General features: G+C 53.0%; 1 protein-coding gene across 8 annotated transcripts in view; it reads right to left on the bottom strand.

Annotated features, from left to right (window-relative positions):
* The window catches only part of KIFC3 (kinesin family member C3), a 35,017-nt gene extending 15,742 nt beyond the window's left edge, over positions 1 to 19,275 (bottom strand). For 2 of the 8 annotated variants that reach the window (XM_018062046.1, XM_018062048.1), the window contains exons 1-5: positions 19,109 to 19,181; positions 14,805 to 15,012; positions 12,110 to 12,252; positions 8,254 to 8,392; positions 5,134 to 5,336 (exon numbers count right to left, since the gene is read on the bottom strand). In XM_018062046.1, coding sequence (XP_017917535.1) covers positions 5,134 to 5,336; positions 8,254 to 8,392; positions 12,110 to 12,252; positions 14,805 to 14,970 — 651 coding nt within the window. In that variant the 5' untranslated portion in view covers positions 14,971 to 15,012; positions 19,109 to 19,181. Of the gene's footprint in view, positions 1 to 5,133; positions 5,337 to 8,253; positions 8,393 to 12,109; positions 12,253 to 14,428; positions 14,646 to 14,697; positions 14,766 to 14,804; positions 15,013 to 19,108 lie in introns of those variants that run through there. The other 6 variants (XM_018062050.1, XM_018062049.1, XM_018062047.1 and 3 more) reach the window with 5 other exon arrangements.

A 25,262-nucleotide genomic window follows, 5' to 3' on the forward strand; every position in this document is an offset into this window, starting at 1 on the left:
CGAGACCAAGGGATTCCTGAGCTGGGAAAATGAGAGGGCCTGGGATCCAGACAGCCCCAAGGAAACACAGTCCAGAGGCCCGAGGGGCAGCCCCAGGAAGCACACTGTCTTGCCCCCAACACACTCCCCATTCCAGGAGACCTGACTCCTGGCTGCCCACATATGTGACCAATGACCAGGCCTGTCTGGGTACGTCCACCCACCCTGCCTCTACTGCTGGGTTTTCACATGTGAGTTCTCTGCACCAAGGGTCACTGGGATCATGGACTCTCAGGCTGGACTTGCCCAGCTTTCTAATACAGAAATTGCCCTAACGTGCTGGACAACCTTGGACATGTCTCAAGTCCACCATGCATCTCTCCATATCCTTGGCCGTAGAGTGAGGCTACCTTACCGAGGAGGTCTGGAGGATTAGGTAAGATTACAAGAGATAACATATGCAAAGTGCTTAGGACAGGGCCCAGCACCGTAATGAGTTCTATTAACAGAATGAAAGTTCAGATAGGCAGAGATATTTGTCTCTTGTGTCAGCGCTGTACTCCCAGTGCCTAGAATGGCACCTGGTATACAGTAGGTGCTCAGTAAACACATATAGAAAGAGTGTTGAATGCCTGAGTGAGTGAGCCATAAGGCAGGGCATGGCACAGCAAAGGTGGGGCTCACTGAAGGATGCTCCCTTCCACCAAAGGCAGGAGTGGCTACTGGGCTCCAGGCAGTGGGTGCCATGTGGGAATGTCAGCCCAGAGGTGCCATATCTTCCAATATTTTATTACCAAAAAAAGGAAGCTGAGGTTTTTATACGAACTTAACTAAGATTTAAATGGTGGCAACTAACTTGAGCATTTAACAAATCAGGCCAACTGGCACTAATAAATTCAGCCAAGTTGCGGGATACAACACATTAAAAATCAGTTGTGTTTCTATGCACTAATACTGGACAATACAAAAAGAAAAGAAAACAATTTCATCTATAACAGCATCAGAAAGAATAAAGTATGTAGAAATAAAGCAACGATGGAGGCAAAACCTTGTTCACTAAAAACTATAAAATGTTGCTGGAAGAAATTAAAGATGATAATGGTGATGGAAACACATCCTGCATTCATAGTTTGGAAACAATATTGCTAACACGTCAACACTACCCAGAGCAATCTATAGATTCAATGCAATCTCTATTTAGATCCCAATGACATTTTTTTTGCAGAAATAGAAAAGTCCATCCCAAAATTCATATGAAATCTCAGAAGATTCCAAATAGCTAAAACAATTTTGAAGAATAAAGTTGGAGGTCCCACATTCTTTGATTTCAAAACTTACAACAAAGCTCCAGCAAACCAAAAAGTGTGGAATTGGCATAAAGACAGATATATAGACCAATGGAGTAGGATAGAGAGCCTAGAAATAAACCCTCATGTATCTGGTCAACTGATTCTTGACAAGGGTGTTAAGATTTCTAATGAGGAAAGGATAGTCTTTTCAACAAGTAGTGCTGGGAAAATGATATCCACATGCAAAAGAATGAAGTTGGACACTTACTAACACCATATACAAAAATTAACTCAAAATAGATCAAAGATCTAAACACAAAAGCTAAAACTATATATAAAATTCTTAAAAGAAAACAAGGAGAAAGCTTCATGACGTTAGATTTGGCAATGATTTCTTGATTAGATCTTTACTTTGAGCCCCTCAATCCTCTGAGGTACGTACTATCATTATCTCCATTTTACAGGAGGAGAAACTGAGGTCCCAAGAGATTAAGCCTTGGTTAATCTTGCTCAAGGTCACTTGACTATTAAGTGCTGGCACTAGAATTGGAGCCCTGCAGAGCCCTCAGTCTTAACCATGTGGCTTTTCAGGAAGAGCAACACGGCAAAGCCAGTTGAGTTCAAAGACAAGTCTGAACAAGAATGGGAACCAGGAGGCATCCCGAGAAGGAGGTGGAGGGTACCCCATGGTGGGCTTTTCTTAGAGAAGCAACATATAGAAACACCAAGAAAGTCAGTCTGTGACAAACCAGTGAGGCTGACAGGAAACCAGAGCTCAGACATGACGCCTGAGAAGGCACAGCAGTTTACAGTTTGTGATCCACGTCTCTGTCCAGTCTCATAACTGACCTGCTCAGTAACCATGAAGCAACATCTATTAGACCCAGTTTAGAGATGGGTAAATGAAGGCTCAGACAGGAAGTGGCTTACTACAGCTACACAGCCAGTACACAAGCCCTGCACACATGATTCCAAATCCAACACGCCTCCCAGTAACGATGAGGGTGGTGACGGTGGTGACACCAATAACACTGGTCATCTCACCAGATACTGTTGTTATGTCCATTTTACAGATGAGGAAATTGAGGTGCAGAGCAGTAATTAACTAGCCCAAGGTCACACAGCTGATGAGTAGTGCCAAAGTCAGGACATGGATGGGACTCCAGGTCCTCAGCTCCACAGGGTCAGATCCTTCCAAGAGTGGTTCAGAGACCTGAACCTTCAGGTGCATCTCCTGAGATACTTTTTCAGATAAGAGCTTGCGGGAACAAAACATGAGCCAAGACCGGGAACGATTCTGAATTCTCCAGATCTTCCAGAGGAGTGGGGGTTGGGATAAGGGAAGGGGTCAGGACTGCCTGGAGAGCTGCGGCTCAAAGACACCAAAAAGGCCAAGATGCTTGACCCTCAACTTCCTGTCTAAAAAGTAAGTCCATTTTGCTAATTAAAGGGAAAAAAATGTTTCTTAAACATTCATTTAGGGGCTTCCCTGGTGGCTTAGTGGTAAAGAATCTGCTTGCAATGCAGGAGCCACAGGAGATGTGGGTTCGATCCCTGGGTTAGGAAGATCTCCTGGAGAAGAGCACGGCAACCCATTCCACTATTCTTGCCTGGAGAATCCCAAGGACAGAGGAGTCTGATGGGTTATAGTCCATGGGGGTCACAAATAATCAGACACGACATAAAAGACTTAGCATGCACGCATGCAAACGTTTGTTTAAAGTCACCATAGGCCACATATTATTTCACTGATATGAAATGTTCAGAAAAGATCAATCCATATAAACAGAAAGCAGGGCACAGGACTTCTCTGGCAGTCCAGTGGTTAAGACTCCATGTTGCCAATGTGGGGGACACAAGTTTGATCCCTGGTCAGAGAACTAAGATCCCACATGCCATGCGGTGAGGCCAAAAGATTTTTTTAAAACCCAGAAATCTGGGCAGTGGTTGCTAGGGGTTGGGGGAAAGGGGACATGAGGAATGATTTAATAAGTCTTTGAAGGGTAACAAAAATGTTCTGAAACTAGACAGTGGTGTTGGCTGCATCATCACCTTAATATACTTAAGACCATACATTGTATACCTTAAACGGAGGAGTTCTATGGAATGTGAATTCTATCTCAGTAAACTTCTTCAAAAAATAAAACTTGTTTCAAAAGTGAAGTGCCCAGACAAACTAAACCAAAGGAAGTCGGGGAAGGAGGAGCTCTCCCTGCCACAGGTCCTGATCTCCCTGACAAAGGCATCTGGTAACAGCCCTCATGCCCTCTGTGTGCGCCCGCCAGCAGAGACTTTGTTACTCTCCCAACTTTACATGAATGCAAGTGACAAACGTCTGTCCTCCCTTAGACTGCAGCCGCCACAGGCCAGAGCATGCCTTGTCCACCTGGGCACCCCCACTGCTCAGCTGGGTGCCTGTAGAGACCAGGCACCCAGCAGCCATCTGAGGCAGGAAGGCAGGAGGCGACAGCGTTACAAAGTTGGTGTGTTACACCTGCCGTGAAAGCTCCCACGAGTGGGGCAGACCAGCCTAGGGGCAGCAAACACTGGGGACAATGTACAAGGAGACAGACTGGGCACCAGGGAGGCCCCAGGGAGGCCCACCCAGCTCAGGAAAGGACGGGTGGTCAGGACAGAGAGAGCCTGAGGACACACATGTAAGCTGGAAAAACGCTGCATCTGAGAAGTGCGTGAGGACTTCCCTGGTGGCGCGGTGGGTAAGAATCCACCTGCCAATGCAGGGGACGTGGGTTCGATCCCTGGCCTGGGAAAGATCCCACATGCCGCAGAGTCTGCCGCAGGGTAACTAAGCCTGTGGGCCACAACTACGGAACCTCAGTGCACCTAGAGCCTGTGCTCCGCCATGAGAAAAGCCACCACGATGAGAAGCCTGCGCACCGCAGCGAAGAACAGCCCCCATTGGCCGCAACTAGAGAAAGCCCACATGCAGCAACGAAGACAGCACAGCCAAAAACACAAAAATAAATAAAAGTGCATGGAAATAATCTGCTGCCCCCGGAACTGAGAACAAGTCACGGCATCCGGTAATGAGGAACAGAAGATCCACAGGCTGGGCAATCACAGAGAAAGAAGCTGCTCCACCTGAAGGCAGGGCGTTCTACAGAGAGCCAGGCCCAGGAGCGCAGGCACAGGCTCCAACACAGAGATGGTGTGCAGACAGGGCTGAGGACCTTGGGGAAGTGAGAAATGTCAGACTCAGGCCTGAGAGACACTGACTATTAGAATTGGGAGTTGAGCCCCAGGAAAGGGGCCTCGGGGCCCACTTGATGGTGGGAAGGAGTGAATTAGCCAGGCACTCGGGGGAAGGCCAGGGGTCAGCCCAAAGAGCCAGTGGCGTCCCCAGCATCCTTCTGGCCAGCTAATGCAGGAGACAACACTGGCCAGCATGAACCTTTGCTTTCTCTGGCTCCCAGAGGTTTGGGAGCTCCCTTCTCTCCCTGGTACACACCCCAGCCTCTCTTCTCCTGCCAGTTTTCCATGGGGCGACCTCTGCAATGAGTTTGGTCCATGTGGGCTGCCCAAGCCAGGGCACCTCGGAAGATGGAGTGGACTCAGCACCAGCCTCAGAGCAGGAACATCCCTATGCCTTCCTGCTCCGCCCACGTCTACACATGCTGCCTGTCACTCATGGAGAGGCGGATCTGGCCCCCTGGTAACCACGAGGAATGGCACATGGAGGATCAGGACGGGAGGCCCAGGCCTCCGTGTGTTCCCAAGCCAGGGGAGGAGACCCCATCTGTCCATTATGCGGGTGGCCTGGAGGGTCCCAGGTACCCTGGGCGACATCTTCCAACTTGTTCCACAGTGGGCAGTGGCCTCAGCCCGTCCCACCCTCCCCAGATACCTGGTTCTGCAGCTGCGTGGACGTGGCTTGCTGCTCACTGTCGCGGACAGCCAGCCTCTCCCGCAGGGCCACCAGCTCCTCCTGCAGCTGGGCTTTCTCCTCCCGCAGCTGGGACATGGCCTCCACCATCCTATGTACCACGGGGGCAGCACCGGGTGACCCCGACAGGCTTGAGCACCTCCCGCTGCCAAAGGGCCGCCCACCTATGAGCAAAGTAGCGGCCGATCAGCGGGGCAGCAGAGGCCCCAGCCTGGTTGAGGAGAGGGAGCCTGTCATGGCAGGATGGACCACAGGGATGGGGAGCGGATGCAAGCAGAGGAGACAAAGAAGCTGGGCAAGGGCTGGGGCAGCAGCAGGAGTTAGCGGGTGCCGGTAGGTTAGTGGGGGGGCCTCCAGGGCCTGCCTTGGAGGAAGCCGCTTTAGCGGGAAGCTTCTGGTGGGTAGAACTGCCTGGACCAGGAGTCAGGAAAGCAACTTCCACTCATTACTCCCCCAAAGCCTGTGTTCTGGGTTTGATGGGCAATATCCTCTCCATGGCCAGCCTGCAGGGACCTGCAGTTGAGAAAGACGCGCCTCTGGCAACCGCTGTTGTCTCCCCGGAAAACACTACCCTTGGTGGAAAGTGATTTCTTTACACCCCAAACCTTCTCCAGAGTAGAGAAGAGAGGTGAGGGCTCGTCAGCCTGGCCCCTGCCCTCCGCAGGGAGTGATCACCGCTCAGAGAGAGAGAGCAGGCAGAGGTGTGCGTGCACAGGGACAGACACACCAGGACACAGGAACAATCGCGGCAGCACACAAGCAGCAACATCACCAAGCACACTCCCGGGCACACTCCCGGGCACACTCCCGGGCACACTCCTGTGTACAGGGACCACACAGGCAAGAGCGAGGGGTAAACACTGGGGTGGGCAGGGGGTCTCCGGCTTCCACCATCCTGTCACCAGCAGAAGAGACACAGACAGATGGACAGAAGGACAGAGCCACGGAATCAAGGCCTGGAACCTGCTACTGGGGCCTGGCATGCCCGTCACAGCCTGCTTTGATGGCACCTAGAAGGACCACCGTCTCTGCAGGTGGGGAGCTGGCAAGGGGGTGGGGCAGTGGACAGAGGAGAGGCTGGAAGGGCATGGATCTGCCTTCCGCCTTGGGCAGCCTAATCCGGGTCCTGGCCAAGTGTCCAAGAGTGAGGCGTGAAGAGCTGCTGCAAGCCTCCATGCTCGCGGAGCACCAGGGCATCCGGGCTCCCCAACACGAGGTCCCAGAAGCTGCAGCCCTGTGTGGGCACGACGGCGGGGAGAGGGGGGACCCCAGACTCCAGAAATAAAGCCATCTGCACCTGAAGTCACACAGCCCAGGGGAAGGTGACAGGTGTGTTCAATGAGACAGCAGAGAAGCTGAAACGGCAGCCTGGCTCTTGGACTAAGCAGGAACGTGGGGCAGATGGCACTAGTTCCAGGCTGGACGGGACAACTCAGCACTGGGCTCAGGAGGGGTGGACATCCACTCTCGAAGGAGCAGGCCCTACACACACAGACTCCCTTTCCCTTCCTCCCAACCCCAAGGGTTGGCTCTGACTCAAGGCCTTCTGGAGAGCCGGAACGGGGGCCAACGCTGGTTGGCCAGGGCGCTCTGGCCGTGCGGCCTGCATGTGACACAGCATGCATGTCACACACAGCTGGCCAGGCTTCTGCTGTCTGTTCTAGAGAGCGCGAGGTCAGATGGATGCTTCCAGGCCAGCACCCGGAGCTGCCATAGGCAGCATGTGACCAGCACGGCCCTGTGCTCTCTGCAGACTGCCGTGGGGTGGCAGGGAACGCTGTCGACTCTAGGTCCAAGAGCTGGCACTGCCACTTCAGAGCCAGGTGGGAGGATCCCACTGAGGCTTCCCTTATGAAACAGGGACCATGGTCCTTGTCCAAAGAGGGAAACTTGGGCAGGCACCTGGAACCCATGAGGGGTGCGCGGGTGTGTTGCCCAATAGGTCTGGAATAGCCCTTCTTGCTGGAACACGGCTCATCTCACCCTCAGCCCACAGCCGGGGGGCTTCATCCTAACCTTGGCATGGTGCCCACGTGCCAAGGGAGCCGCAAGGGGCCTGGAGAGCATTTACTGGGGAGGAAAAGATCTTGAGAAAGCTAACAGAGAACAGCAGACGAGGGAGAGATGTGATTAAAAGGTAACTTAAAAGGGGGCTGAGGGACCACTGCACCATCCTAGTAGGTCAGCTGTCCATCTGCATTCTCAGAAGACAGTTTCTTTCTCTGAGACCCTGCCTGGACACTGCCCCTCAAGGGCACCCAGGATCGGGGAAGCTCAGCCCCGGACCCACAAACAAGAGTCAGACCTCTGGACTGGCTGGACAATGGCCCCTCTTCCACAGCCTGGCCCCAAATGAGTGCCGGGCCCAGACAGGTGAAGGAGGCCTTGGATCAACCTCAGAGAAGGGGGTGGCTCCTTTCGCCTTGCAAGTTCAGACACAAATCAATCTCTGGTGACAAGAGGCGCCAAACAAGAGAAAGGCCAGCTCCTTTCCCCACTCACTCTTGGCCTTCCCCTCGGGCTTCTTGAGAATGCCCTTCCCCTTGGGCTTCTTGAGAATGCCCTTCCTCAGCAGCTGCTGGGCTCTGGGTTCCTGGCGGGGAACTCCACAAAGGGGGCCCACAGAATCTCCAGAACTGTCAGCCTCACCGGAAAAGACTGGAGCCACCAGCTCCTCTTTCCCAGCCTCGACACAGCAGAGTGAATCCCCGTCCTAGGGCGTCTGGGTCCCTGATGGACCCACAGATACATAAGTGGAGGGGGTCAGGCCTCTCTCTGCAGGCAGTGGCGTCTTCGCGGCTGCCACCCTCGCCCTGCATTTGACAGGCACTGGGGAAAAGACAAAAAAGCAGGGAAACTCAACCCCAGCATGTGCTGGCCAAAGCTGCTTATCACCAGCTGGCACCCAGCGGCACCAGGAAGAGGGCGTCCCTGGAGTCGGGATGGGCAGACTGGGGTCTCCGCGTTCCATGTCAAGGTGGCCACTCCAGGCGAGAAGGACAATGTCCGGGGACAAGAGCCTCCCCTCCGGCACCAGTGTTAGCCAGGGCTGTGCCAGGCGGGTGGGCAGACTTCCTTTACCTGTTTTCTCTACATTCATGGCGCCACCAGCTTCCTGGGCCTCCCGGTCCCTCCTGGGGGCCGGCGCCTGCCTCTTCAGGGGCTTCTCTTCTTTCGTCCCCTGACTCTTGCTCTCGCACCCCTTGTCCTGCAGGGCCTGCTGCCAAGACACAATCAGAATCCTCACATGAAGAGGGGGTATCGCAGTGGGGAGGGGACCCCCGTGGAGCCTGAGGATGGCGCATGCTCCTGGAGCTGGTGAGGCCCCCAGACCCAGCCGGTCCACCCCTCACTGTGTGGGTGGATGGGAACAAGGAGGCCCGGAGTCCGGAAGAAAACGCACCCAGATCTCACAGCGAGAGGGAGCAGTGCGTTCCCCTGGCCCTCATTGGCAGCCAGCCCTCAGGACCAGCAAACAAGGTTCTTGGGCACATAAAAACCCTCAGGGGAAGTTCAGTTGGCCGACCTGTGGGCCCTGAGTCACCAGCGCAGTGGCCTCCTTGCTTCAGCTGCACCCTCATCCTACCATTCACAGGCCTGTCCAGCCCCACCAGGCACATGGCAGTCTCAGGGCAACGACCCCCACCTGTGACGTCAGCTGCCTCCATCCCCCTGCAGACAGCACCCACCCTGGGGCTGCCAAGGAGGGGGCACATGGGTCCACACAAGCAGGGCAAGGCCGTGGTCCACGTGCAGGCATGGCTATCCGGGACCATGAGACCTTGTCTCCAGGAAGGAGGAATCAAGGCAAAGAAGGCTGGAAGAGAAGAGACCAGTGAACTGGCGGGGAGATGAGGCGAGAGGCAGAAAGAGCCTTTCAAGCAGAGAAAACCACGTGCAACTCACACAGGACGACAGGAAAGGTGTGAACAGAACCACAGGTAAGGCGTAATCCCATTTAAGGATAATGGAAATAAAAGAGGCTTGCCCCTCCCTCTCCAAAGCTGGTTTCCTCTGGAGGCTGGGTGATGGTACAGGGGCATCATCTAAATTTGGGGGATGGGCTTCCTTGGTGGCTCAGGGGTAAAGAATCCACCTGCCAATGCAGGAGATGTGGGCTCAGTCCCTGAGTCGGGAAGATCCCCTGGAGGAGGAAATGGCAAGCCACTCCAGTATTCTTGCCTGAAGAATCCCATGGAGAGAGGAGCCTGGCAGCAGAGTTGGACTCGACTGAGCCACTGAGCACACGTGCAAACTCTGGGGAAATCCAAAGAAACTGGTTGCAAGAGAAAGTGGGGAGAAAGGAAAGGCTTTATGTTTCATTCTGAACCTGTCTGGCATTTGCATTTTTAACGTTGTAAGCATCTGCGGTGTTCCGCTTTGTTATCTTTGATAACAGAAGCTATCCAGGATGGGAGATTACAGGCCCTTTTTGGTGTGTCTTTGTGCCAACCTTATTCAATATAAAAAGGCAACTGCTATGTTTAAAAAATATTCCAAGTCTAGAGTCAGACAGGCCTGGGTGTGAAGTCTGACTCAGGTGAGCTGTGTGACCATGGGCAAGTTACTTAACCCTCCCTGAAGCTTCATCGTCCCATTCGTAGAACAGAAACTCCACTTTCTACTCCAGAAGGAACGGTCATGAGCATGTCTCGTATTTAGGAAAATTCCCACTGACTTAATTTTATCCCCACCCTCTGACCAACTGCCACACCAGCACGAGCAGCCTTGTCATTGGCGGCGGCAACAGCGGCAGCTGGAAGTTTCCATTTGCCGTCCAGAGCAAAGGTTACACTATTTCTGGCCCGTTGGCCAAGCCACAGGAAGGGCAGACAGGCCCCTGGGGGTTGGGAATTTCTGCAGCCTCCAAAGGAAGCGACTCAGGTTTTAACTGCCTGAGAAGCTGGTGGGGGAGGTCACCAAGCCCATCAGGTCACTTCACTGGGTCTGGGTCCCTGTTTGAGCCTCACAACCCCCATCTCAAAGCCCCTATAAACATAATGAAGCTTCACCAGCCCAGAAGAACACGCATGTGGAAACTGGCGGCTGGCGGCAGCGTCTCACATCCTCAGTAGATCTGCTGACCCCAGGACTCAGCGGCAACCACAACCCAACAGCCCATAATCAAAATTCAAGAACAGAGCCTCCACCCAACTCAAGGCTGCCTGTTTCTGACCACCTCCTGATTTAACTACCAACGGCTTGAGTTTGATTAAAAAAAAAAAAAAAAAGGTTCTCCAGTTTTTTTAACTATTCCTGCACCAGACCTGCATTTCTAGCAGAACTTACAGTTAAAAAAAAAAAAAAAAACACAGACCATTTGGTTCCATCTTCAGATGAACCACACCAGAGGGGATGAGAAAAACCAGGAAGCCCAAGACTGTCTCTGAAGCAACAAGCAAGGGGTTCATGTTCAGATCAGAACTTGAAGCCACATGTTCAAAGGGCACCTATCTCCCGCACCCACCCTGCCCTCCATCTGCATGGGTCCCTTCAAGGTGGCCCCTTGTCACGCACAATCTTTCTTGGGGGGAGGGGCCTTGGCAACACCTCCAGATAACTCTGATCCTTCATCCTCAGCCATTATGTCAATGTTTGCCCATCCTGCCCTCTCTGCTAGACTGCCAGGTCTATTGCTCTTCTTGACTGTGTGCCAGCACAGTCTTCTAACACAGAGAAGGCACTTGCAAAAATATCTGTTAACAGATGCATCCATTTAAAAAATTACAAGGACTTCCCTGGCAGTCCAGCAGTTAAGACTCTGCACTTCCAATGCAAAGGCCTCAAGTTCAATCCCCGGTCAGGGAACTAAGATCCAACATGTTGTGTGGTGCAGCAAAAATAAAACTGCAGAGCCTGTGCTGTCCTGAAATTGCTCAAAGTTTTAGATGCACGAATGCATCAGTATTTGTTTAAGGAGCTCTTTGCAATCAGAAACAATACAGAAGATCAGTGAGATAAACCCTGAAGTAGAATATTATGCATAATAAGTTTAAAACAATGAGGTAGTTCTCTATATATTGATAGGCATGAAGAAATCACCAAGACTTACTGTTGAGGGAAAGAGCTAGTCACAGAATAGAAGGCAAAAATAAAGAATAAAAACTGTATAAATGCAATCAAGTAGTTGCATAGAAAAGAGAAATAAATTAAGAGTGGATTTCTCAAAGACACAGGACCACAGGAGACATTCAGTTTCTAGATACTACACGCCACATATGTGAGTTCTTTACACCACTTTTAAAGCTCATCATGTTCAGACCCCAGCCTGCTGTGTGACCAGTAGCAAGTCACTTAACCTCTCTGAGCCTCCTTTACTTCATCCATAAAACAGTAACTGTGTCTTGGACTGATGTGAGACATATAATATATGCCACAATGCCTGGTATAAAGTCAGAGTTCAGTAAATATTATTATTGCTATCAGGATGTCTTCATTCTACAACCAAATACTATACATATAAACGTAAAGTCAGTGTTTTGAAAGTCCCATGATAACTGACTTGCAGTGATGACTACAAGAGAAAAGAAATCAAGTTTTGGTAAAGTCCTCACTTTAAATGAGGAAATTTAAGTATCGCTACCCCCATGGACTTGTATGCCCCAGTGGGAATAAACAGCTCCCCTAAAAACCTGCCCTTCTTCCTAACAGCTTCTCACTGAAGGCCCCACATTTCCCACTTTAACACTTCAGTCAGGGAGTAGCTAAGAAGCTCCTGTCATCTCCTGTGAGATTTCCCGCCAGATAACCTAATAAAGCAAATCGTCCCATGCAGGCAGGCTCCCAGTGGGTGTGCTATGAGGAGCTTGGCAGGAGGCGTGAGACCCGTCTCCTTCGTGGCCTCCTTCCCCAGAAGAGCCCAGCGGCTGGTATTCAAAGGGCCACGGCACACCTGCCCAGCTAGACACCTGGCTTTTCTGACAGCCCCCGGACTTACCTGCAGGGTCAGGTAGAGCCTGTGGGGGCTCCCGGGGCCAGCCCAGTCCACGCTGAGGGCTCGGCACTGTGCCAGGGCCGGGCGAGCTGCACTTCGGGCGCCCGAGTCCTCGTCACCACCGGCCGGGCTATCTTTTCCACGCCCTGTCCCAGGACAAGAGGAGACAGGTGAGACGCCGGACGCTGGTTGGAGGCTGCTGGCCAGGGATCAGTGGCCAGGGCTGAGGCTTAGCTCCCCTTTCACACACTCAGGGCGGCCCAGGCACCGCCAGGAGGGACTCACACGCCCTCACATGCCTGCCCGGCATGGAGGGAAGGCCTGGAGCTGAGCAGGCGCTGCGCTCTTTCTTCACCACAAACTGCCCAGGGATCCTCTGCAGAAGGTCGCCCAAGATCTCCCCCCGGAGGTGGGGGCTTCCTCTCCCTCCATGGTGGCCTTAGGGCTGGCACGTGCCCACCAGCAACCCTCTACAGAGAGCAGCAGAAGGAAGCCGACGCCACCCTGGCTGTGCTAATCCTCACAGGAGGTGCACCCCGGGGCCGTGACCTCATTACCAAGGCCGCCTCTAGGTGGCAATTTCTCCCCTGCCTTCATAAAGACCAACCCCACACTGGGTGGCCTGGTCCTCATGGCCTTCAAAAGCGCATCCAGGACCAGTTAAAGCACATCCTTTCGAGTCTCTGACACGTCGCCTCCCTCACTGGATGGCGGGAAAGAGCTGACTGTGGCTTCAATACCCCATTCACCCCTAATCCCCAGCCCTCCACCGCAGCTTGTGGGGCTGGACGGGATGGGAGAGGGGACTCGCCTCAAGGGGCACACTGTAGAGTCCCCACCCTGGGGTGCTATCACATCCTGACTGCCAGCATTGAACCAAGTGCTTTTCAGGCCTTATTTCCCTTCCTGATCCTCAGTTTCCTTGTCAATACCATGGGCATTAAGAACCAACTTCAGTCATGCAATGAGGATTAAACGGGGTGATGCATGTAAAGTGCTCACAGAAGGTAGTCATCAATGCAGACCGACAGCTCCTTACAACAGCCCTGAGAGGTGTGAACCGGAGGCCCGGAAGGGTTAATAATATGCCCAGGGTCACCTGAAGCCAGTGTTCCAATCCCATGTGCTAACCCACCTTCTGCTTGCTTTCCCTTCTCAAAGTGGCAGTAAGTTGGGGGTAGGAGGTGGTAGAAGGGCCTAGGGACACCCATACTGGCTGAAACTCTACCCGGTGGCAGGCACCATGCTTGGCATTTCACACACAGGATCTCATTAGACCTTTGTCTTAAATTTTAAAAGTGGATAAAAGTCTGTATGGTCATATAAGCCTCATAATACTAACTTAAGAGAGCAATATGCACGTGCAGGACTGAAAGGAACTATATAAAATGTTTAGTGACAAGCTTCTAGGTGAGTCTTCTTTTTTATACCTTTCTGGGTTTGTTTTGTTTTTTTTTTTTTTGGTTTTCCAAGATAACATGTTTTTGTTTTTCAATTCTTGTTTTCTTTTTTAAGCCAGAAAAGCAATACTATTCATTCATATTACAGTCTTAATCCTTTGGACAATCTTGCAGAGTACAGACCATCTTCAGCTCCTTCCAGACAACCGGGGCCACCTGATTCAAGAGCCCAAGCTTTCCCAGGAGGACTCCAGGGTCAACCCCAGCCTCACTGTCCCCAAAGAAGAGACCATGGAGGGCAGCGCTTTGGCTGCCACCGATGGTACAAGTGAGGTGGGAGACAGGGAACTGGAGCTTGCTATGTGCCCTCTCTGGGCCTCGGTTTTCCCTTCTGTACATGGAGGGGCTTGGCCTTATGTCCCAGAAGAACTCTGCTAATTCAGACAGGCTGGCCCTCTATAGCCCTCTCCCAGTAGATCAGGAGCAGTCAGACAGCAAACTCCTGAAGGCCCCCTGCCTGAAGACACACCCTCTGCCCCCACACTTTCAGGACGACCTGCCCAAGCCAAGGCTGGCAGACACCCAGGGGCAGCTCCCCAGGCCTGATGATCGAGCCCGCACCGGGAATCACAGAAGCCGCCCACTTCTTGATGTTGGCAGCGCCAGGGGACATGACCCAGAAAGGAGAGCCCGTGTTGACAGCTCCCCCAGGGGGAGGGAGGGCCCCAGACTCGGGGACTCCCTCACTACCCACCTGCTGTCGGGGCCACCTTGGATGGCACCTAAAAGGAGCGCATGGCACCCACCCCCTGCCAGGCCACGCTCGGGAGCAGCCTTTCCTCCGCTCCGCGCCGTCGGCCGGCGAGTCCCGGCGGGATCAAGCGTCGGCACCGCGCAGGGCGCCGGGCAGCTCTGCACCTACCTTGTTTACCAGCTGCGGGCAGAAACCGGGGCGAGACCACGAGTGCTCGGCCGAGGACGGGCGGATCACAGAGCCACAGCGACCCGGCCGGCCAGGGAGCGCGTGGCTGTCCGCCGCGTTCCCCGCTCTGCGCCACAGTCTGCGTTAACGTTTAACTCGGCGTCCCGGGCCGGTCTTTACAGACCGGCGGGCGCGCGGCAGGAGCGCCCAGAGAAATTGACGCCCTGACTCCACGCCCGGCTCGCGGGCTGCCGGTACCCTGTAATTACCTGACAGCTCTGACTGAGTCTAGGAACTTGCGAGAAACCCCAGTCTCATCGTTGGTATCTGGAGGAAGGAAGGGAAATAAAGAGGCATTTTAAAAATGCGGACTCACCAGTTCTCAACCTCCCCGGGCCGGTGTGTGGGAAAGGGCGGGCGGCCGGGCTGGCTGGGGCGGGGCGAGCCATCCCCGGCTCGGGCTCCCCGGCCCGGCCCACTCGCCACAGGCCGCGCAGCGAGGGCGTGGCTCCCAGGTTCCACGTCCTGCGAGACGGGACCATGGCCCGGCGGGGCTTAGTAGCCTCCTCCGGGCGCCGGGCTGCCTGCGGAGAAAGCAAGAAAAGGGAGGTTGAAGCCCACTGGCCGGCACCTTCCCCCGCCTGAACCCCAAGCAGATCAGAGCCTGCCATCTGCAAGGGTCCAAGGGACTGGGTCACCTGTTAACCCAAAGCCCCAATTCCAGTGTCCCCCAAGGACCCCCTGGGCTCAGGCAATGAAACAGGGCCTTGCACCATTTCAGGGTGCTCATTAAGGAGAAGGGAGGCTCAGAGGTGGGCAAGGAGCCCACCAGGTGCATCTGTAGCACAGTGTGGAGACCCCACATCTCAGCCCTTCCCTCGGAGCCTGGCAGCACACAGACAGGGCACAACCCCACATGGAGGCACCACCAGGGCCTCCAACAGCATCTCCATGAATCTATTATGAAGGGACCCTGACTGTGGCTCTGACAAGTCAGGCTTATATACATCAAAATTCTCTTTAAATCAGCTCATTCATGTATTCAACTAGCCCTCACGCTGTATTACAACTGGCAGACACCCTGCTAGGACTTGAAAATACAAAGATTCATTCATTCTTCATTTAATAATTATTTACCCGGTACCTGCTGCGTGCCAGGCACCTGCCTGGGGTCCTCTTTGATCAGCAGAGACATGGCCTCAAAGCTCCCTGTCAGGAGGGAGGTAAACACTTCAACAAACCTTCACAATCAGAACAGGAGGTAAGGAGGCTCCAGGTGGTATGGAGAATGGGGCTGGGGGTGGGGAACACTAGTCTGGGTAGAAAGCCCCATAGGGCCCTCATGCACTGAGCAAATGAACAGGACAGACTTCATTTACTTTACAAGTCTTTATGGAACACCTATTGCATGCAAAGCGACTCTGAAGGCATTTAAGGTGATAAACCAAGCTACAGTCCCAAACTCAGACAATAAGTGATGCCATGTTTGAAAGAAGCCAAGTCAGCTCGGAGAGGTTATGTGGAGTTTGCTTTGGGTTTAAAATGGAGTTGGAGGCACTTAAGGATTTCCTAATGATGCCACCTGGGCTAGAGACTACTCTCCCCATCCCGCACTGCACTGATGGCTTTCTACCAGGCAGTAAAGCTATTTAAACAATGTCCATCCCCCCTGACCCGCTACAGTTCCCCAGGGTGAGTCCCAAGGCACCCAGCCTGGAGCAGCAGCTACATCCACATCAAACAGCTGGCAAAGGCTTGTTGGGTGAATGCCTTGATAGGAATGCACACGAAAGCCTGAACTGAAGCTTGGAAGACAGCAGGATTAGAGATGGAATCACTGAGTTGGGAGGCTGATGGGGGTCACCGTGCCACAGGTGAGGATCCTGTCGTCAAAGGTAGTGCAAGATGAAAGGCAACCAGGGAGGACAGAGGTGACTCTGAGCAGGAAGAAAAGCTGGAGAAGGAAGGTCAGAGGTGGCTGAAGCAACAGACAGGTGAAGAGTCCTCAGAGGTGACCGGGAGTGAGAAGGAGAGGATGGTCAATTACCAGGGAGCCATGCCACGGAGAGATCCAATTGGAAGAAAGGTCAATGGAGCAGAACAGAGGGCAGACCTGGGAAAGTCTAAGGTGGGGTAGGGGTAGCTAGAGGAAGCTGCCACTTCCTTCTCTTTGGAGAAGTTGGCTAGGATGGGAAGGAGAGGATGTGGAATTTAGAACAGGAGAGATCTGCACATGCTGGGTCAATAGAGGAACAGGAACAACTGAAGCATTGAGAGGCAAGAGAAGGAAGACCCCAAGGATGGGTGGCCTGAGGCTGGCAGAGCTGAGCCCTGGAAGAATGCCCGGCTCTTGGCTAGGGAGTCCTGGCCTCTACCTTCCTTGATTAAGGCAGACACCTTGGAGGAGGAATCTCCTGGGTGCCCTCTCCCTGGCAGGGGTCAGGACTGCTGGCCAAAGGGCAGAGTGGACGTTAATGCTGCCTATGGGCAGCTCCGCTGAGGAAATGGAGATGGACCAGTGTGGAGTGGAGGGAACTGGGAGACGTAGCCAGGCGTCCCCTTCTCCAGGCTACTCAGCACAGAGCTGGGCACACAATCTGCCCTGAGGATCAGCTGCCCAGTGGGTAAAGAAGGAGGGAGTGAGACGGGCTCCACCTGCATGCCGAGCTGCTGGAAGGTGAGATGGCAAAGGGCACTGAAGGTCGATTCCATGGTTGAGGGAGACCTTCATGTGCTCTGTGCTTAGTTGTGTTGGACTCTGAGACCCTTTGGACTGTAGCCCGCCAGGCTCCTCTGTCCATGGGAATTCTCCAGGCAAGAATACTGGAGTGGGTTACCATTTCCTTCTCCAGGGGATCATCCCAACCCAGGGATCGAACCTGTGTCTCCTGCATTGCAGGCAGATACTATATGCGCTGAGCCATCAGGGAAGCCCTGAGAAGACTTTTAAGGAGATCAGCTAAGCCTGAGGGGCAGGGACAGAAGGACACATTATTTCCTGGCTTTCAGGAAGGGAAGTTGGGAGGCAGGAAGATATCAGGAAGAAAGAGGAAGGGTGTGTGCAAGATCCTGAAGAGGAAAAAGTAGCTGAATTAGCAGTCTGTCAGATGTGAGAGTCAAAAGCATCAAGGACTTTCAAATAGCCCAAGACTGGAGACACAAAAACCTAGGTCTTAGGACGGGGTGATGGGGGCACAGCGTGGTTATGACCAAAAGCTAGTTCAGAGCCTGGCTGCACCACTTAGTAGATGTGCAACCCTGGGAGAAAGACTTTGTCTCTAAGCCTCAGTATCTCCATCTTTGAAATGGGAGAACTCTACCTTAATAGGGTTGATGTAAAGTTTGGATAACACATATACACAACATTAAGAACAATACTGACATATACAAAGAACCCTGCCCCCCCAACCCCGCAAATTTGTTTCAGTGACCTATATCCAGCGGTGGGTGAACTCAGGGGCAGGCTGCAGGAGAGCCCCATCAGCCTCTCCAGGTTTAGGCCAAGGTGGCAGAGGTGCAGCCCCCTTCCCCCAGACCAGAGTTGCTGCAATGATTGGGGAATAGACTTGACAACTGCCCAGAGACCACTGCCTGGGGAAACATAGTCTTCGTCTCCCTGAGGGAGGGGGCAGAAGGTCTGGGAGGGTGGACAGGGGCTGGACCTCCCCTGAGCAGTCACACATCCTGGGTTTTGCAGGTCAACCCAGATTTCAAAGCCTCTGTTCCTTGGTGCCCAGAAGGAAAGCAGAACGCATTACCCCCATATCCCTTAAGTCCAGTCACTGCAAATACAGGGCCCCATTCTCAGACTGCATTCCTCACAAATGACTCTCTGGCCAAGGAGACGGCTACTTTTATCAAGGGCACAGGGAACAGCCTGGGCCAGCAGAGTTGCTGGCTCAGCCTCAGGACAGAAAGCCAGAGAAGGCGAAAGGGCAGGTGTGGCCAGGACCCCCAACCTTGAGACAAATGTGTGTGTGTGTGGTGGGGGGGGGGGGCGTTGCTGATGACAAATGGTACTTGAGAATTTAAATACAGCTTCCTCTTTAAAATCTGCCAGGACCAGGCCCTTCACTGCGCCAGAGTTCCGCTCTAACTCACAACAGGGGGCTGACAGAGGTGGCTTCGGGCTGGCCCTCCCAACTGGGAACCCCTCCCCACCAGGCTGCAGCTGTCAAAGGCTCAATTTCCCCACTGCCCAGGGGGACGCCGGCCCAGGCCCTCGTTCCTAACCTGCCGCTAACCCACCCCATCCCGGCCCTGCGAAGGGGAAAGTCAACTGCCCAGAGGACCTACGCGGTGGGAGGGCTCGAAACTGCAGCGTTCGAGGGAGCCTTGCGGACCCGGGGACTTCGGCCCGGGGAGGGGGCGGCGCTGACCGGCACGCGGTTCCCTGGCAATCTCCGGCTTTCCCGGGCCACTGAAATCGGAAAGGGGGTCCCGAGGCTGCTCGCATTCCAGGGGACATGTCGCCCCCATGCTCTGATCGGCTCTGGCTGGACAGCGCGGGGGGCGGGGGTGGGGGCGGGATAGCGCAGGGCTGGGTCTCCCGGGCCCGGCCCTCCCCGCGCCCCACCTCGGGATTGGGCAGGGGGATCCCGGACGCGACACCCCGAACGACGGGCTGGGCGGAACCCGAGCGCCCAGCCCTCCCTCTTCCCGCCCAAGCCCCGGACTCACCGGCCTGGCGGAGGCAGGATCCCGGCGTCGCCGCAGCGCCAGGGGCTCGGCCCGGCCCGGCCCGCCGGCGGGAGGCAGCTCCACGCCACCGCCTCCTTGGCCCGCCCCGCTCCCGCCCCGCTCCGGCCCCTCCCGCACACTTTCCACAGGAAATGATTAACTCGGGCCGCGGCGCGTTCCCATGGCAACCGGCTTAGACCCTGGCGGGGGGCGGCGGCACGCGCGCGCGCTCCCGCGTGCACACACGCAGAGACTCACACTCTCACGCGGGGCCGCCGGCTCTGCTCAGACCTTTCTTCTGGGTCTCCCGGCGCTCCGCACACGCCCGTGCACACGTGCGCGCTCACCCCAGACGCACACGAGCCGTCCTACGTGCTCACATACAATACACGCGGCTCTCACAGGTTTGCACACATGCTCTAGTGAGTCCACATGAACACATTCACAGTTCCCACACACATCCCGACGTTCGTTCCTACGTGCATGCTTTGCACTTAAACTGACATTCTCATCCACACCTCCTCAAACCCTAGTACAAAACTTTTGCACACACTAGTTACTACTACTAACACACAATTCTCACAAGTGCTCCCTTGCCACGCTTCACAGTTTCTCACAAACTGTAGTATACTTTTTTCTAAAACTTTCTAGCACACACACACTAGCTAGTATGTGTGCACACTTGCACATTCTCACACACTTCCAATGTGCACTCACATTCCTGTACGGAGTTCAGACTTTCCCCCTTGCTTTCCCACAAATGCTGTACATGCTTCTTCAAGTACTCTTGAACTCTTCCTCACATTCCACAGAGCAACATTCCTATGTTGCTAACCCCAGTACAGACTTTCATGGGCTTCCCAGGTGGCTCAGCTGGTGAAGAATCCACCTGCCAATGCAAGAGACTTGGGTTCGATCCCAGGTCCAGGAAGAGCCCCTGGAGGAGGAGATGGCAACCCACTTCAGTATTCTTGCCTGGGAAACCCCGCGGACAGATGAGCCTGGCGGCTTACACTCCATGGGATTGCAAAAGAGTCAGACTTGACTTAGCAACTAAACAACACACGCTTTAGTGAGCACACGTGCACATGCATGCACTGTCACACATCAGCACACGCGTTTTCACACGTGCATTCTCACTAGCTCTAGTAGGAGCACACAGGCCAGGTTGCCTTCCTAGCCAGGGCACCACCTGCTGCCCCCTGCTCCTGCCTGGCCCTGTTCCCCTCTCGTACCCCCCCAAGAGATAGATGTCTTGCAGAGCAGGGAAGCTGTTTGGGATTTTTAAAGGTAAAATATTCCTTTAATCTCCAGTGAAAACACATTCAGAATGCCAGCTCGGAGCAGACAGCAGCTCCTGGTGTAGGCCCAGACGGCCTTCCTCAGAGGATGTCCCAGAAGCAGCCTGGGGGAGGCAGGGAGCCTGCCAGCCAAGGAGAGCCAGCTGACCCAGAGGAGCCACTCTGTTCTTTGTCTCCCAAACAGAGGCGGCATTTTATTCCAGAGTCAGCAGCAATATTCCCCCTCCAGGGTGCGGAAGGAGGAGAGAGCAAAGAAATTCAGGAGCCAGCCCAGTGCAGGCCGATGGTTCCCGCAGATAATCCCAGGAGGGTGGGTGCTCTGCCTCTTCCTGTTTAACAGGAGGGCAGGATGAACCGACTGGAGGGGGAAGTGCAGCTCCAGAGAGGCAGAGCCAAGGTCCTGGGCCTCAGATGGTCCTGGATGCTAGACCAGGACACTCCCAACCCCCTACTGAAAATGAATTCATGTGTTTTATCTTCTCACTGAGATGTCCCAGTGCAGGTCCAATAAAGGGTGCCTGTCACTCTTCTGGTTTTTGTTTTTATATTTTTGTCCAAGCCACAAGGCATGGGGGATTCTAGTTTCCAGACCCAGGATCAAACCTGCATCCCCTGCAGTGGCAGTGAGGAGTCTTAACCACTGGACCACAAGGGAAGTCCCGAGTCGCTCTTCTGGAATGGTTTCCTATAGAGTTGGATTTCTAACTAAGAACCCCAGATAACCCTCCCAATGGGAGAGCTGGTCATAATTTGAGAGGCACTTTCTCTCTGACTGCCCCACAGACAGCAGTGGTCAGGGGGACTGCAAGGTCAGATGAGGACAAATTTTCTCTAGATCCTTGACCAAGTATCTCCTTTCATTATAGACCCTAATGTTTGACTGAGGAGAGGGATGAGGTGGGAGTATCTGTCTTTCCAAGTCCTGATACAGAACTGGAGGCCTTTTCTTACTTAGAGCCGGCACGTTGACATTAACTGCAGGTTCCTTTTGACAAAGCCAAAGCCAGATTTTTAAATTAATAATAACATTTATTGTTCGTTTCCTCTGATTACAAAAGTAATAGATGTTCATTGTAACCATAATCCCACCCACTAGAGATAAGTGCTGCCAACATTTTAGTACAGTTTTTTTTCCTCTATGCACATAATAGCTACCATTTATCACAGTTATCACTGTGCCAGGCACTGCACTGAGCTCTTTAAAAACAAGATCTCATTTAACCCCAAACACCTATGAGGTAGGTACCATCATAGTCCCCATTTTCAGGAAGGGAAACTGAGCCTCCTAAAGTTCATTGATAAAGCTGGTGTATGCTACTGCTGAGACAGGAACCCAATAGGTGTGCGTGTGTGTGTGTGTGTGTGTGTGTACATGTTGTTGTTGCTGTTCAGTTGCCAAGCTGTGTTTCACTCTTTGCAACCCCACGGACTGCAGCCTTCCAGGGTCCTCTGTCCATGGGATTCTCCAGGCAAGAATACTGGAGTGGGCTGCCATTTCCTTCTCCAGGAGATCTTCCTGACCCAGGGATTGTACCCATGTCTCCTGCATTGGCAGGTGGATTCTTTACCACTGAAACACCAGGAAAGCCTGGTGGTTTATATACAATACACAAACATATAGTATAACTATATATATATAGGTGCTGGAGTTTACTAAGTTCAAAGCACCAGTGAAGGAAAAAGAAAATTGAGATGGTTGAGGAAGCATTTTCCAAATTCCAGTAAAACTCTGACTTGAAATGCAAAACCAAATTGCTTTATGATTGCTGGAATTTAGTTTAAGGTGGCACAATGTCAGAAACTACATATCAGTGACTTCGGGGTGTATTTCTATCCCAGAAACTTCACTGATGGTTTGATATGGAGGCTGCCAATTCTCCCCAGCCATATGGAGAGTGAAACTTGGCCACCCCGATGCTGAGGTCCTGAGCCCATGAGCGAGGACTCTTGGGTTCAGCCTACCTGCCTCCTGGCAGAGGCATAGATGTCCCTGGGAGGGCCACAAGAATGCAGTGGCCAGAAGCTGAAGCTCCAATACTTTGGCCACCTGATGCGAAGAGCCAACTCTTTAGAAAAGACCCTGATGCGGGGAATGATTGAAGGCAAAAGGAGAAGGAGGCAGCAGAGGATGAGATGGTTGGATGGCATCACCAACTCAATGGGACGTGAGTTTGAGCAAACTCCGGGAGACGGTGAAGGACAGGAAGCCTGGCATACTGAGTCCATGGGGTCACAAAGAGTTGGACACGACTGAGTGCCTGAACAAGGCAATGCTGCAGGCTCATATCCACGTTGACCCATCCTCCAGGAAAGAGGGGGCAGCACCATTGTTGTTCAGAGTCTGAAAGCCCTTAACTCTCAGGCACCCATCTGAGAGGTAGTCAAGGGCTCAAGGGGTTCTTCTGCATAGAGGGCAGCAATGAGGGGGTGATAATAAGCCAGTTCTGTTCGATCTGATTCTTGTAGCGATCAGAGTAAAGCACACCTAAGATTTACACGATTTTCCAGTTCTAATGACTGAAGCTGGGACTCAGTCACCTTTAGGTCTTTGTAATGCTGTTCTCTAGAGGCCTCTCTTCTCACCTTATTCCTACCAGCCTCCACCCACCTTCACCTGGGCAGCTCCTGTTTCTCCTTCAAGCTTAGAGGTCACCTTCCTTGACCCTACCAGGCACTACAGTCTCCTGACTGCTCACTCCCCTGCAGCACCCCCCATGCTGGATTGTAAAGGTCTCTCCTATCTACACCATCATCTCCTTGAGCTCAGAACTCTTTCCTAACTTGATTGCAGGGCATGCCTTTGCTACAGACTCTGCTCCAACAGGCAGTAGGTGCCTGGCATCACATCAGGTAAATAAAGAAGATCACACAAGGATCACAGAGGGAAAGAACAGGGTGCGCTAAACATGTATGAACAGACTTTCTTCCCATGTAAATAACATAAAAGACTTAATGAGACGTACACTGCTATATTAAAAATGGATAACCGACAAAAGTGATCGAAAGATTGAAGGCAGAAGGAGAAAAGGATGATAGAGGATGAGATGGTTGGATGACATCACCGATTCAGTGGACGTCAGTTTAAGCAGACTCCAGGAGGTGGTGAGGGACAGGGAAGCCTGGCATGCTGCAGTCCGTGGGGTCTTGAAGAGTCGAACATGACTTGGTGATTGAACAACGACAACCAAGGCCCTGCTGTACAGCACAGGGAACTCTGCTCAATGTTATGTGGCAGCCCGGATGGGAGAGGGGTTTGGGGGAGGATGGATACATGTATATGTATGGCTGGGTCCCTTCGCTGTTCACCTGAAACTGTCACAACACTACTTGTTAATTGGCTATACCCCAATACAGAGGAAAAAGTTTAAAGAAAAAGGGAAGTGAGTGAAAGGATCCTTAGGGAATCATTCCAATGCGGTCAATTAGGAGCCCCCTGCCCCTTTGAAAAGTGTGATCGGCACATGTTCCTGTACCAAACAGCTTCTTGAAGTCAGAGGGTACCTCTTGGAGCTGAGTCACACAGTAAGTAATTCTGACTCAATTAGCTGCTGTTTTGAAGCCATTGCAATAGCTTTGATACAGCCCATCATGAACAGTGCAGAAAGAGCTTGGAGGATCCCAGGAGGGCGCAGGCAGGCTCTGCACCCAGCCCTGCAACCACGAGTTTGACTCCTTACCAGCAGCAGGACTCAAGCCTTTGATCTCTGAGCACACTTGGGGGCTGGCCCTTTGCAGGGGTAGGGGGTGCTGGCCTTTGATTCACAAGTCACGCTTCTCAGTGGACGTGAAGGAGTGGGGTCTTAGATGACCCCGGGGCTGGACTGTTAATCCTGACTCTCCTCTGTTACAGGCTCAGCTCCTATGAGCACTCAGTGCCCATCGGGTATTTGAACAAATGGTTCCCGCCTCTCCCCTCTCCCCTTTGTGCTCCCTCTGGGCCCTCCCTCCTTCTAAAAGCTGTATTAACTAGGAAAACCTTGCTCCCACTTCCAAAGGTCTGTGTTGGGAATCAAGGCAACCTTCCCCCCAGACTACTTTTGCTCTAAAATATTTAGACAGTGACTTACCTGCTGCATTTGCCCGGGAAGTTGGGCTCAGCAGTGCTTCCCAGCTCCCAGGTGAGGGGAACCTGAAGCCTCTTGATGATCTGAGGAAGAATTTGGCAGACACCCCCCTCCTAGCACTCCAGGGCAGAAAGGAAAACAGAGAGTTTTTTCCCCTTATCATTTCCTGTAGTCTAAAAAATGAGAAGAATGCAGACACTAAGGAGATATGTACTGAAGTATACCAGGTAATAGAGATGGAGGAAGGGTGACGGAGGCAGATGAGCCCTGCCCCAACGGCCTCCCTCTCAGTCAGCCCTTCCCTGGGATCATCCAGAAGCCCTTCCTCTCCCAAAAAGCTCCCTCCCTGGCTCTCTTCTTGCTCCTAAATCATTCTCTCTCCTTGTTCTAAGCCAAGACATGCATTATTCACATCATCCCCACTTTCTTTCAACTTCCCCATTCATTTTTCCCCATCTGCTGCAAATTCTAGATTGCTGGGGTGGGGGTTTGTTTTTTAACTTCAATTTTTATTTTTTCCTGCACAAATGTAGTAGAAATCAAGAGAGGACAAATCACCCATGCCCCCAAATCCCACCACTCTTCACTTATTGTCATTGGCCCGGATTTTCTTTCTGGTGAAAGTGTGACGGTGTTAGACGCTTGGTCGTGTCTGACTCTATATGACCCTGTGGACCATAGCCCTCCAGGCTCTTGTATCCAGGCAAGAATACTGGAGTGGGTAGCCATTCCCTTCTCCAGGGGATCTTCCAGATCCAGGAGTCGAACCCGGGTCTCCTACATTGCAGG

Source organism: Capra hircus, chromosome 18, assembly GCF_001704415.2.
Source record: "Capra hircus breed San Clemente chromosome 18, ASM170441v1, whole genome shotgun sequence".
Lineage (NCBI taxonomy): Eukaryota > Metazoa > Chordata > Mammalia > Artiodactyla > Bovidae > Capra > Capra hircus.